This window comes from Microtus ochrogaster, unplaced genomic scaffold (assembly GCF_000317375.1).
Source record: "Microtus ochrogaster isolate Prairie Vole_2 unplaced genomic scaffold, MicOch1.0 UNK1, whole genome shotgun sequence".
NCBI classification, from domain to species: Eukaryota; Metazoa; Chordata; class Mammalia; order Rodentia; family Cricetidae; genus Microtus; species Microtus ochrogaster.
The window spans coordinates 34,350,707-34,365,404 of NW_004949099.1; the positions used below are offsets into that span (position 1 = coordinate 34,350,707).

The 14,698-nt window shown below is 44.9% G+C and overlaps 1 protein-coding gene across 2 annotated transcripts in view; it reads left to right on the plus strand.

Moving 5' to 3' along the window:
- Positions 1-717: 717 nt before the first annotated feature.
- Ninj2 (ninjurin 2) overlaps positions 718-14,698 on the plus strand; it is a 106,784-nt gene continuing 92,803 nt past the window's right edge. The window contains exon 1 of one of the 2 annotated variants that reach the window (XM_026788046.1): positions 718-873. In XM_026788046.1, coding sequence (XP_026643847.1) covers positions 841-873 — 33 coding nt within the window. In that variant the 5' untranslated portion in view covers positions 718-840. The remainder of the gene's footprint in view (positions 874-14,698) is intronic. The other variant, XM_026788045.1, reaches the window with a different exon arrangement.

Consider the following 14,698-nt stretch of genomic DNA (forward strand, 5'->3'; position numbering starts at 1 on the left):
CCCCCGTTACCCTTAATGGAAATTCTCCCTGACAGCACTTCTGGCACATTCAGAGACACTCCCACCACTTGGGTCTAAAACAGGTCTAGGAACAAGACAGAAGTGTTTTAAATTCTAAGGTAAACAGGAAAAATAATCAGTTTCCAAAAAAAAGTCTGGCTGCTGTTGCTCTCTTTTAGAAGTGGGGGGAAAGCAACTGGCTTCATAGGAGGGATCTGAAGGCACAGCTCCCCCCCCCCAACCTCTGTCCCCTCTCACATCAGGACAGAAGTTACTGTATCGATCTGTCAGTGAAGATGTGTCACTTATCTTGTAGCTTTGTGTCTTCCTGGGTAAGCTACTCCCTCCTCTCCCCCTCTCTTAGGAATGGAGGGCACAAACAGCAGACACAGATGCGAAAGGAAGAGTTCCCAAAACTTATGTCTTGAGATTCTGCTGAAGGCTACCCCACCCTTGTGATGGACCACTCTCCTCTGAACCACTAGTGGGAAGTGGGAAGGTTCCCTTAGAGCAATTCTCCGATTTCCTGGGCAAATATGCAGATTTACTTTCTCAAGTAGTAAATCTACTGCCTCAAAGCAGACGAGGTAACCTCAGATGGCCTGGCTAGGACTGTAGGGGGACTCAGAAGGCCACCTATCAATGCGCCACATACAGGGCAGACACTTGCAGACATGTGCGCCTCCCCCAGGAGCCAAGGCCGATGAATAGCAGGTCTGTCTTGCCGCAGCACTGTCTCCCACCTCAGAAAAGCTGCAGGCGCAGACTGCCAGGCTGAAGAGCCCAGAGCCCACGCAAACTACAGGCACTCCGGGTGGAAAGTAGCCAGAGAGCAGCAAGATGGAGTCAGAGCGAGGAACCATCCACCTTCAAGTAAGTTCTGTTGGGAGCAAGGGAACCGGGGAGCCAGGAGAAGGGGACCTGGGCATTTGGTCACTCGATAGCCACCCCCACCCCGTCTCTCTTCCTCGTCCATTTCCCTGAATGCTCCACTGGCCTTTGCTCGTTAGTTCTATTTCACAAAGTTTCTCTGGGCTGGTTCCTCATGTCTTTCTTTAGACATATGAAAAGTGCATGATTTCAATTCCTCTTGGCTTCTGCTTCCTCTTGTCGAAGATTTTATTAGATCTGTGTTATCAAAAAACGATTTCATATTCTGTGCCCTGCTCTCCCCAAAGGCTCGGGACAGTGGCTGCTACACGCCAGTTACCCATCTGTTTTCTGGAGACAAAGAAATATGAACTTGGGAGGTTAGAGAGAGAGGCAGGTAGGAAAAACATAAATGTTTATGAGACCCAAGTTTCTCAAGTGCAAGGCAAACAGTGTCTCATTCGGACAGCAGCGGTATAGGCGACTGTCTCTTAGGAAGGGCAGTCAGGTGTCCTACCCTTCACCCTCATGCCACAGGCTTAGAAGGCACTAAAGAGAATGGAAGGGTCTAGCAGAGCAGAGTGTCAATCAAGCAGCACGGCATCAACTGTAAGCTGCATGAGAACTTTCCAAGAGTCAGACAATTAAAGAACAGTAAAGGACTTTTTAAAATTCTGTTTAGATTTATTCTTATGTTTTTGAGTATTTTGCCTACATGTATGTACCACGCACATGCCCAGTACCTGTGGACATCAGAAGAGGGTCTTGAATTTCCCAGAACTGGAATTACTGCCAGTCGTGAACCACCACATGATTGCTAGGAACGGATGGGAAATGAACCCAGGTCCTCTACAAGAATAGCAAGTAGTCTTAACCACTGAGCCATCCTTCCAGTCCAGAAGAGGACTTTTTTGTTGTTGTTGTTGTTTTTGTTTTTTGAGACAGGGATTCTCTGTGTAGCTTTGGAGCCTGTAGACCAGGCTAGCCTTGAATTCACAGAGATCCACCTGCCTCTCGAGTACTGGGATTAAAGGCTTGTGCCATCACCACCTCCAGCTCCTAGAAAAGGACTTTTAAGATCAGGAATTTTTTAGACCAAAACATGATCTTCAGATTAGACACGATTAACTAGTGTATACTTAACCTGAGCTGGAGAGGTGGTCAGTTTCCTGTTCTTCTCTAAGACTTGACGGCATTTGGGCACCCAGGGCCTCCCTCACTCAGCACACACTGCCACTGCATCCTCAACCCTTCTACCTTCTTGACGCACTTAAAGCAGGGTTAGGTTCGTAGCACACTTGAAAAGAAGACATAGGGAGCTCCCATAGAACCCCCCGCCCTCTAAGCTGCGTAGACGCCAGCATTATCATCGTCCCCCCACTAGACCCCACCTTCCACCGTCAAAGTGTACCGCTGACAGTGCGCATCAGCGCAGACACAGCGACCTGTTTCCCCCACTCGAGTACTGCAGTTATTTCCCTCGCCTTCCACCTGTTCATCCTTCTCATGCCCCGACAATCCCAATGCTGTCTTTGCCAGTTTCGCCCTATCTAAACTGTCATATAGTTGAGATTACACAAACTAGACTTTTCAAATTGGCTTCTCTCACTTAGTCATCTGATTTCTCCATGCCTTTACTGCTTATTTCTCTGTTGTGTATGTAACTGGGGAAGTCCACATAGTATGTGGTTATGTGTGCACACGTAAAGGAGCACACATAGCGGTCAGAGGATAACCTATGATGTCATTCCTCAGATTCTGTTTACCTTTTGTTGAAACAGGGACTCTTACTGGCCTGGGATTCACCAAGTGGGCTAGGCTGGCTGGCCCGTGAGCCTCTGGGACCTGCCTGTCTCCATCTCCTCGGGGCTGGGATTCTAAGCACTTATCACCACGTTCAGCTTTTTTTTTTTTCTTTCTTAGTTGAATCCTGGGGCTTGAACTCAGGGCTTTGTGCCTGCAAGGCAAGCACTTTACCAGCTGCACCATCTCCCAACTCCAGCATATTTCTTTTCAGATCTGATTAGCAGTCCAGTGCCTGGGTTTACTGGGTTATTCCTTTCCTTTTTCCCTTCTTTTCCTTTTCTTTATTTTCTTTCTTTCTTTCCCCTTCCCTTTAGAAACTTCCCCCACCACCACCTTTTCCTTTCTACAGAGCCCAGGCTGGCCTTAAGCTTTTGACAGTCCTTCTGCATACTCCTAAGTGCTGGGAGTACAAGCATGGACCACCATGATTAGCGATTTATTTACTTCTAGACATTTTCATCAGCATATACTAATTGTGCAAAATAATGAGCTTCACTGTGAGATTACTATATGTGTATATTGTATATTATGGCCATATTCACTCCGATGTTTTTTGTGTTATTGTCGCCCTCCCCAACATACACACACACTAGTTATCGTCCTCTTTGCAGACACAGTTTGTGGGCTCTATACTCTCCCACTGATCTTTTCTTTTGACAATAGCATATTGTCTTGATCTCTATAGTGACTCCTGAATTTGGGTCCTATCAGTCTCATACTTGTTTTCTTCAAACACTGTATTATTATTAGCTGTTCTGGATTAGGGTGTTTGCCTCTGCATACACACTACAGAGTCATTTTGCAGATAGCCAATAATTTATTTTGATAGGGATTGTTGTGAATCTGTAGATCAAACTGAGCAGGACTGACATCCTCATAGTAATGGCCCTATCTTCCTGTGTTGATTCTGCTTTCCACCAGCTGGACACAGTAGCAAATAACCAAGGTCGCTCTGCGGTAAAAAGACACACCCTGTCTCAAAAGCAAAGCGGAGGCTGTGAATCTAGCTCGGTGATCATGCTTTTTGCTAGTGTATGTAAGGCCCTGGCTAGCACCAGGGAGAGGGGAAAACTGGGTAGGAGAAATAAGAGCTTACTGGACAAGCATGAGGACCTGCGTTCAAATCCCTAGACTCCACAGAAACCCAGTCATGGTAGAATCTGTTTCTAGTGCTTCGATGGTGAGATGAGAGATAGAGACAAGAGAACCTGGAAGTTCACGGATTTGCTAGCCCCATGTAGTACCAAACAACAGGGCTCTTGCTTTGAGCAGGTAGAGGGTGAAAATCCACACCCAAGGGAGTCCTCGGGCCACACACGTGTGCTACAGCACTCACACAGTTCTGCCTTGTTGATTGCTACTTTGTACCTTTTCATTATTCATTTTCAGCTTACGTTCATTTAATTGCTCTTCTTTTTCTGTTTAATTTGGAAGTTGGTTGTTTGCTTGCTTGCTTTGTTGTTGTTCAGAAAAAGTCTCAAACAGCCTAGACAGTCTTCAGTATCATTATGTAGCTAAGGCTGGCCTTGAACCCCTAATCTTTCTGGGTTCCTGAATGTTTTGTTTTACTGTGTATATGTGTGTGTGTGTGTGTGTGTGTGTGTGTGTGTGGTGTGCCCGAGTGCACACATATGCATGGGAGTGTGTGTGCATCTGCGCGCGCGCACACACGTGTTTTCAGACAGGGTCTTGCTGTGTAGCCCAAGAATAGCTTGATCTTCCTGTCTTCCCTTCTCAGCTTCCCACAGACTTGAAGAAGTCTGTTGCCATGTATCACTTGTTCTTTTTCTACTTTCCCAATTTAGAAGCATAGATTACTAGTTCTAAATGTTTCTTCTTTTCTAGTATCCACATTTAGTACGCTTAAATTTCCCTCTGAACACTGATTTTGCTGCATCCCACAAATTGTGATAAACTGTGTCTTCCTTTACATTTAGTTCAAAATACTTCAGATTTCTCTCTGAATTTCTTTAGTCACATGTATTACCTAAAAGCGTGCTGTTTAATCTCCACAATTTTTGGATTTTCCGGTTACATTTATGTAATTGCTTTTGGGTCTACTTTCACTTTGGTCTAGTGATATCACACTTGATGTCACATGATTTTCTATTTTCTTTTTGAGACAGGGTCTCTCTATATAGCCCCAGATGTCCTAGAACTCACTATGTAGACCAGGCTGGCCTCGAACTCACAGAGATCCACCTGCCTCTGCCTTCTGAGAGCTGGGACTAAAGGCAGGCATGTGCCATGATGGCCAGCCCATGATTTCTATTTTCAAAGAGTTATTAAGAAATGCTTTGTGGCTCCGAATGTGACCCATCTTGGTGAATGCTCCAAGTGAGCCTGAGCAGACTGTGTAACTCTATTGTTGGGATGAAGTCATCTGGAGATGTCAGTTATATCCAGCTGCTGCTGCTGCTGGATTTAACCACACCCTTACTTGTTTTCAACTGCCTGCTGAACATGCCCATTTCTGAGAGACAGGCTCTCGAATCTCCATCTAGTAAGAGTATGGCATCTACTTTCCCTCAAATTTCTATACGTTTGTGCTTCACATGCCCCAAACCTATGCCTCCTGGCTTTTGAGATAAGGTCTCACACAGGTCTATGACTCACCAAGTTGATCAGGGTGGATGGCCAGGAACCCAAGGATATGTCTCTTTTTTTTCCTCTCCAATGCTGGACGGTAAGTGTGCCACTGCATCCGGCTTTTTAAAATGGGTTCTGGGAATTAAACTCAAGTCCTCATCTTTACAGAAAAGCCATCTCCAGAACCCCCGTCTCTGTCTTCTAATCGGTGCGTTTAGACTGTTGACATTAAAAGTGGTTTTTAAACAACTTATTCACATAATGTGTGAGTATGTGTGCACCTGAGTGTGTGTAATATACAGTGTGTATACATCCTGTGAGTATAATGCCTGTAGGGGCCAGAAGAGCCTGTCAGATCCCCTAGAACTAGAGTCACACACAACTGTGAGCAGCCTAACGTGGATGCCGGGAACTGAACCCACATCCTTTGAAGAGCCACTGCGCCATCTCTCCAGCCCTTGTGAGTTTTTTTATATAGGTAGATTGATATCTATTGCATTTATTTCGGGTTTTTATTTTTTGCCCTGCTCCTCGTTCACATTTTTGTCTTTTTCTCTTTTCCTATCTTCGTGGGGTTTTAGTGTGTGTTTTTTTTTTTTTGTACGGGGTCTTATGTAGCCCATCTGGCCTTTACAGACGAGGATGAGCTTTTGCGTCTACCCCCGAGTGCTGATGGACAGGCATGAACAACTGTATTAGATCCTTTTCTGCTGCAGTGCCAAGGCCGAGGCCACTTACAGGAGGAGGGGCTTGCTTGGGCTTCCGGTTCCAGGGGGATAAGAGTCCCTCACCTCATAGTTACAGTAGGCAAGCGCCGGGGCTAGAGCTGGAAGCCAAGAGCTTGCATCTTGACAAGTCAACAGACAGCAAGGAGAATGAACTGGGAACGCATGAGTCTTTGAACCCTCAAAGCCCACCCCTAGGGACAAACTTCCTCCAACAAGGCCACACCTCCTAATTTCCCGAAACATCACCACCAACTGGAGACCAAGTTTTAAATCCCTAAGATTATGAACAATTTTACATTTAAATCAATACAACCGCTTTATGGGGTTGTTTATTTGTTGGCTTTTTGTTTGTTTGTTCGTTTTTGAGACAGGGTCTCTCTACCTAGCCCTTGTCTGTCCTGGAACTCACCAAGTAAGTGAGTGCTGGTCTTAAACTCACAGTCATATTTTTCACAGAAAGCACACAAATTTTCATTTCTAAACTGAGAAAGATAATAAAAATGAAAGATCATTTTACCTCTATTCTTTGGAATTATTTAATTTGTTTATATATTTATTTTTCTTCCCATCATGCTGGGGATCAAACCCAGAACCTCATATAAGCTAAGCAAGTACTGACTGCACCTCTGAGTTACATCCTCAGGCCCTCTGCTTGCTCTCAGATGTGAGCCTTCAGCCCGGTCTTATTTTCTTTTTTCTAAGTAACTTGTAACAATGTTTGAAGTCAAGTCTACTGGAACAAATTGGTTTTGTTTCTCTGAAGTCTGAGACAGTATCTTTTTCTTTCTCTTTTTCCTCTTCCTCTTTTCTCTTCCCTTCCTTTTCTTTTCTCTTCTCTTCTTTTCTTTTTCTTTTTCCCAGTTCTGGAGACTGAGCTCAGGGCCTTGCGTATGCTAGCCAATTACTCTATCAGTGAGCTTCTCTTGACTCCACCCCTTTCTTTATGTGAACTCTTTGTTAAACTCGTATTATTTGAGCTGTTTTTCTCCGAAGATAAATTTCTCCAAATTTCACAAAAAAAATATGGCATCCAGAAGGTTTCAGTATATTCTTCAGGAGATGAGCTGCCTTTCGTTAGCTTGTATGAGATTCGGCAACAAGAAGGTGTTTCTGCACAGCCCCATCAGCTGATTTGGGCTTGCTTTCTGCTGACACTGTGTAGAACACCCAGGATGGTCGATTGCCCAGTAACCTGCTTCCTTGTGTTTGTAGTAATTGACTGGTAATCAGCGTCTTGACTCTTGGCTGCTGTGGAGTGTTTCATCACAAGATTTATCTTGTTCATGGTGTTGCAGCAAAGCTGAGAACATGTTCTGTTTTCTTGCTTTCAGTGTTCATATTCTGTCTAGCTTCTCCACTGTGTCCTTTTTTCCTTTTCTTAAAGACAGGGTCTCATGTATCCCAAGCTAGTGTAGAATTCACTGTGTAGCTAGTGATGACCTTGAACCTCTGACCTCTCTCCTCTACTTCTTGTAGGACTGCAGGTGATTACCCCACATCTACTTTAATGGGGTGCTGAGTATGGAACCTGGGGTTTTGTGTGTGCTAGACAAGCCCTCTACCAACTGAACTACACTTCCAACATAGTCACTGTGTTCTTAAAGGCATTTCTGCAGGTTGTTAATGTTATTTCTCTCCTGATATAACTTCCTTTTCTGTTTATCTAACAAATGACACATCTCAGATTAGCTGTCATTCACATAATTAGAGAGTATTCTTCTTCACACGTCTTTTGTTTGTTTCTTCAAGACAGGGTTTTACTGTGTGGCCCTGGTTGTCCTGAACCTCACTCTGTAGACCAGGGTGGCCTCAAACTCACAGGGATCCTCCCAAGTGCTGGGATTAACGGTGTGAGCCACCACCACCTATCTTAATCTTTTTTTTTTAGGTTTATTTAGTTACTTTTAGTGTATGAGTGTTTTGTTTACATGTATGCGTACCACATGAGTGCTTGATGCCCAGGGTTTAAAAGAGGGCCCCAGGTTCCCTGTAACTGGAGTTATAGACAGACTGTTGTCAGCCACCGCCATGTGGGTGCTGGAAACTGAACCCCAGTCCTCTGCAAAAAGGAGCAAGTACTCTTATCCACTGAACCATCTCTCCAGCCCTCATCCTGTATAATAGTCAGCTGGTGTGGTTTGTGGGAAAAGGACCACTGTCTTAAACAGTTAATATTGATGGCTGCTTTCTCTAGATCCTTCTGTTTCAAGCCATGAGTCTGAGTTTCTTCAAGCCTCTAGAAAATGCTCCCCCTCCCCTTTTTAAAACCTCTTACTTCACCTTAGTGTTCGTTCATCTAAGCCCATGTCAAGGTGTCTGGTTTCTTCATTTGAGCTTCACTTTCTTGTGTCTGTTAATTCTCTCTCCTTGGAGGCTGTTTCCGGGTTCTTTTTAAACCAGCTTCAGGAATCTTTCCTTCTCTTCTTACACATTGTCTTCCGTGGTCATTTGATCTTGGCGGCAGTCCCCACGAGGAAACTTTTCACACACCAGTATAGCCTCCTACTTTACACGGGAGCTCGCCATTCCGGTTTTTATGGCTGTGTTTTCATCCTGGGGGAAGCTGGTTGGTTGTATCTATTCCTTCAACAAGTTGTGGTTGTTAGCTCTAAATAGTTGGCTTTTTTTTTTCTCAGCACACACATTTTTGATAATGCAATTTGCCTGTGTGTTTTCTTGTATAGGTCGTTCTTCTACGCTTCTAACTTCTTTCATTTGTCTTTCTGTAAATCTGAGTATGACGTCATACTTCGTATTCTCGGCCACTTGAAGCTTTCCTCACACTGTGATCTTTCAGTATGCCCTTCCAGTGTTGGTGTGGAGTTTATTTATACTAACGTGTTGTCGACTGCTAGCTACTTCAAGACAGAGTTTCTCTGTGTGGCTTTGGAGCCAGTGCTCTGTAGACCAGGCTGGCCTCGAACTCACAGAGATATGTGTGCCTCTGCCTCCTAAGTGCTGGGATTAAAGGCGTGCACCACCACTGCCCAACTTCATTTCTTTTTTTTAAGTTTAGGTATTATTATTGTATGTGTATGTATGCGCGATGTATGTACACAAGCGTGTGTACCGTGGTATATGTGCAGAGGTCAGAGGACAGCTCCAGGGAGTTGGTTTCCTCCTTTGCCTTGACCTGGGTGGCAGCAATTGAGCTCTGGTGGCTGAGCTTTTGAGGCTTGACCTACTAAAGTCAAGTACCTTGACCTACTAAACCATCCTGATGGCCTTACCCTTTCATTTCAACAGGGAGGTGTTGCCATGGAGGCCAGAGGAGCACTTTCGGGAGTCACTTCTCTTCCATTCTGTGGGTCTCAGGGATGGAACTCAGGTCATCAGGCTTGGTGGCAAGAGCCTTGAGCTCCTGAGCCGCCCCCTTGGGCCCCTCTGAGCGCTTTAAAGATTTCGCTGCACTGTTTTCGTTGGGGCGTCCTTGTCTTTAACTTTCTGAAGCTTTCTTTAAGCCCCGCCTAAGATTCTGTTTCCTGGCCCTGTCATCTATTAGCTTTGGAGCTCCATTTAAGGAAGTCACTCCCTCCTCTTTGTCTTGAATGTCTTCTGTCCCTTTCTTCTTCCTCAGACACCACCCACATCTGCTCTAATTGCTACACAGGCTGGAAGTACCCTCTTGCTTGTCTGTTTCTGCTCAGTGCTTTCAGTTTGGAGGGTTCCTGGGACACATCTTCAAGCTCAGAGATTTTTTTCACACAGCCGTGACACGTGCAGATGAGAACACCAAAGGTAGACTGTGTTTCTGTGCCTGGGCTGGAAATCTCTGGGATTTTTTCTTGATTCTTTCTTATTTTTATTTTTCCTATTTTTTGAAGTGTGTGTGCGTGTGTGTGTGTGTGTGTGTGTGTGATGCCCACAGAAACCAGAAGTGGCAGAATATCCTTGGCGCTGAAGTCACAGGCAGTTGTGAGCCAGGAATCTAACTTGGGGCCTCTGCCGGAGCAGTAAGTGTTCTTAACTGCTGAGTCGTTTCTCTAGCCCTGACTTCTTTTTGGCCCTTATTTTAATTTTTTTTTTTTTTTGAGGCAAGGTCTCTCTTTGTAGTCCTGACTGCCCTGGATCTTGCCAGGAAAAGTGACTCTTAAACTAGTCTGGCCTTGAACTCACAGAGATCCACCTGCCTCTAACTCCCAAGTTCTGGGTTTAAATGTGTCTGCCACCCTGCCCACTGATTCTTATTTTTGAACATTTATTTTCTCTCTCTCCTTCCCCTCCTGTGTATGTGCGTGTGTGTGAGCGTGCATATACGTGTGTGGTGTGTGTGCACGTGTATGCTGGGGACATTTGTGTCATGATGCATGTGGTGCGCGTGTGGTGTGTATGTGAGTGCTTGTGCGTGCGTGTGCATGCGTGTGCGTGCATGTGCATGCGTTTGCGTGTGTGTGCATGTGTGTACTGGGGACATTTGTGTCATGATGCACGTGGTGCACGTGTGGTATGTATGTGCGTGCGTGTGTGTGCATGTGCATGCATGTGCATGTGTGTGCATGTGTGTACTGGGGACATTTGTGTCATGATGCATGTGGGAGGTCGGAGAGCAGCTCTGTGGGTCAGTTCTCTCCTTGCACCTTTACGTGGGCTGGGGGATTGAACTCAAGTCCATTGGGCTCTCGTGGCAAATGCTTTACTACTGAGCCATCTTGCCAGCCTTTCTTTTTGGCTCTTTCTTGAGGTTTTCTTTTGCCAATTTTTGATTTTGTGCACTCTTGATTGATTAGTGTTACTTTGTCTCCTTTTTAGTAAGACATTGTCCCCAGGTATTCCATGTTTACATCTTTAGTTTCCTTTGTGGTGCTGGGGATGGAACCCAGGACCCTGAACGTGCTAGGCTAGCACTTATGGCTGAGCCACACTCCAGCCCTGTCTTGGATTTCCACCTCTCAGCTTTATTGACAATCTGTCTTTGCTTGCTCTCTGTGCACTTTAGAGACCTTAGCACAATTCAGAGGTTTAATTTTTTTTTTTTAACTTTTATGTGCACTGGGGTTTTGCCTACATGTATGTCTGAATGAGAGTGTGGAATCTCTTTGAACTGGAGTTACAGACAGCAGGGAGCTGCCATGTGGGTGCTGGGACTTGAACATGGGTCCTCTGGAAGAACAGTCAGTGCTCTTAACTGCAGAACCATCTCTCCATCCCCAAATGGTTTAAATTCCTGATCAGCTAAGTTTAGTATCTCTGCCATGTCTTATTCTAGTATCTTGGCCAATCTCTCAAAACTCATGACGTGTAGACATGATGGATCAGGCACAAAGAACACTGTAATAGTTGTGGTGAGGCAGGGTGTTAGGGGCTTGGTAGTCCCATCATCGAGTCTCAGTGCTTTCCCGAGCCCGTGCCTGGATCGTGAACTTCAAAAGGGCTTCTCAATTCTCCCATCCCTGACTTCTGAGGTGGGACAAGATGGCCAGTGTGACTTTCAGCGGGTGTTTTCCTTTCCTTGGGTCAGCAAGGCTGGGATAAGAAGCTTGGGCTGTGGTTAATAACTTCTCTTGAGAGGAGAACCTATTGAAAAGAACAAATCCTCTGTTATTTCCGAATGATTCTGTTCCCATTTCCTCTGCAGATTTTCTTACAGTATTCACTGTGGGTCCTTATGTGGCTCCTAGGGGTAAAATGCACCAAACAGGTCCCTCACCCTCACCAGGACTGGGCTCCTGGTGTTGTCACCCTAAGATGCGTCCCCTCTGCCTCCAGCAGCTGTACCTGCTGCAGTAAGGTTCCCCAGCTTGAGGACTTTGCTTTCCCTGCTCCCTCTCTCCTCTCTTTCAGAGGGAGATGGTGACTCATCGGCCATGTAACTATTGCTTGTCCCATCAGAGCGGTGTCTCCCAAGCTTCTGATTCGCAGAATCAGAAATTAAAGTCTCCTCCGGAAGTATTTTCAAATGGGAGCCCTAGAAAACAAGTTGGGGAGTATGCAGAGGCTGAAAAGTGCTGGGTGATGATGGTGCATGCCTTTAATACCTGCACCCAGGAAGGCAGAGGCAGCTGGATCTCCAAGTTCCAGGCCAGCATGGTCTACAGAGTGAGTTCCAGGGCAGCCAGGGCTACACACAGAAACCTTGTGTCAAAAAGTTCAAAAAAGAGACAGAGACAGACTGAAATGTTTCTAGGTTCAGTCTAAGGAAATAATTGCTGCTCAGAAATACAAGGATGTTCATTGAGATTTATAGGGGTAAATAAATGGTTAAATATAGGTTTTTGCAGCTATGAGTAGATATTTTTTTAAAATATTTTTGAAGAATATCTAAAAGAATAGCTTGCTTCTGTTGCTGTGATAAATAAACACTATTACCAAAAGCATCCTGGGATGGAAAGACTTTGTTTCAGCTCACAGCCTACGGCCATGGTGGAGGAACTCAAGACTGCAGTGTGAGGCGGAACCACAGAGGAACAATGCTTACTGGCTAGCTCCATTTTCACATCCAGCCTCTTATTCCGCTACCTTTCTTATCCAACCCAAGACCACAGTGGACCGGCCCTAGCACATCCACCAACAGCCCAGAAAACGCCTCACAGGCATGCATGCCCACAGGCCAGTTCGATGGTGGCGACTTTCAGTTGTGGTTCCTCTTCTGACACATCAAGTTAATCACCAAGACTACCCGTCACAAGCACCAGAAAGCTAACTGTGCATTAAGGGGTGGGGGTGGGGAGCGGACTTAGAACTAGATAAACATTTCATCTTGAATGACTTCAAAAATCATGTAGAATAAATACGCATGTTTTACTATTGGCAGGAAACATAGCAAAATGTTTACTGGTTATTTCTGGACTGAGGGTTTATGAATGACTCACTTTCTTCCTTTATTTTCCTTTGAATTTCCTTTCCAAATTTCTTCCAACACACGATTGTACTTAGAATAGAAAAAAAAATAGTTTTAGGGTTAGAAAAGCAGGTGTGTCCATAGACAAATTCAGATTCTTGAATATGGGCCATAGAAAATATACATATAGGCACATACAAATATATGTATTCTGTCTCTAATTGCCATAGAAAATAATCAGCTGACTAATTTTGTGTCTAAACATGCATCTCCTTTTCAGCCACTGACCCACTTTTTAAAAGTTTTATATAGCACAACTTTTTCATGTCTCTCTCTTTGTGTGTGTGTGTATGTGAACACACACACACACACGGAGGCCAGAGGATGATGTTGAGTGTACATGTGTGTGCAATTACCCACAAAGGCTAGAGTATCGGATCTTCTGGAGCTGGAGTCACAGGTGACTGTGAGCTGCTTAACTTGGAGGCTGGGAACTGAATTCAGGTCCTCTGGAAGAGCAGCAAGTGCTTTTAATCCTGAACCACCTCTAGGCCCTTCCACCTTATCTTTTGATGCAGGATCTCCACTGAACACAGAGTTTACCTTTTTGGCTAGACTGGCTATCTAGCAAGTCTCAGGCATCCTCCTGCCTCTGCCTCTCCATTACTGTGATGACAATCATGCACTGCTGTACTCAGCCTTTTTCACATGGGTTCTGGGGATTGAACTCAGGTCCTCGGGCCTGTGTGACAAGCACTTTGCTAACTAAGCCCACATCTCCAGCCTTCAATCCTTGTTTTGATATCTCAGAGTTGTTTTGATTTGCATTTCTCTGATGGGTAAGGATGTTGAACATTTCCTTAAGTGTCTTTCAGCCATTTTAGATTCCTCTGTTGAGAGTTCTCTGTTTAGATCTGTACTCCATTTTTTTTATTGGATTATTTGTTCTTTTGATGACCAATTTCTTGAGTTCTTTGTATATTTTGGAGATCAGCCCTCTGTCTGATGTGGGGATGGTGAAGACCTTTTCCCATTCTGTAGGCTGGTGTTTTGTTTTGTTGACCGTGTCCTTTGCTTTACAGAAGCTTCTCAGTTTCAGGAGGTCCCATTTATTAATCATAATAACTTCTCTTTTACTAATACCTAAAGTAAAGTCTCTTGTGGAGGATGATGACTGGTAGGTAGATTGATGGATTAATCATGATGATCCGTGAAGACCCAATGGTGTACATACATAGAGCCAGATGGACAGACAAGATTAGATTGCCCCCTACACAGAAGGATTTGAGATGGGTTAGCATAAAAGGCAGACATTGAGTGAATTTTGAAGGATGAACATAATTTTAAATTGGGCCAGGATGTTCTGTGGTCAGAACTGTAAGTGAAAGCTGGGGGTAGGAAAACAAGGGATGTATGTGGGGAAGAATGGGAGGCCAACAATTTGTGTAGAGCTGTAGACTATGAGTGGATGGAGGGGAAGTGGATGGAAATACTTCTATAAAGTTGGTTGAGGAGCAGGAGAAATGACACAGCAGCTAAGAGCATGCACTGACTTTGCAGAGGACCAGCGTTCCCAGCACCCACATCAGATGGCTCACAAACACCTATAAAACAGCTGTCTCTGGCCTCCTTGGGTACCTACACTCGTGTGTACACTTGTGTGTCTGCTCTCATAATTTTTTATTTTAATTTGTTTGTGTGTTTGTTGAGACAAGGTTTCTCTTTGTAGCCCCAGCTTTCCTGGAACTTACTCTGTAGACCAGACTGGCCTCAAACTCAAAGATCTGCCTGCCTCTGCCTCCCAAGTGCTAGAACCAAAGGTGTGTGCCAACCGACACCACCATCTGTCTAGAAGAAGAAGAAGAAGAAGAAGAAGAAGAAGAAGAAGAAGAAGAAGAAGGGGAAGGGGAAGGGGAAGGGGAAGGGG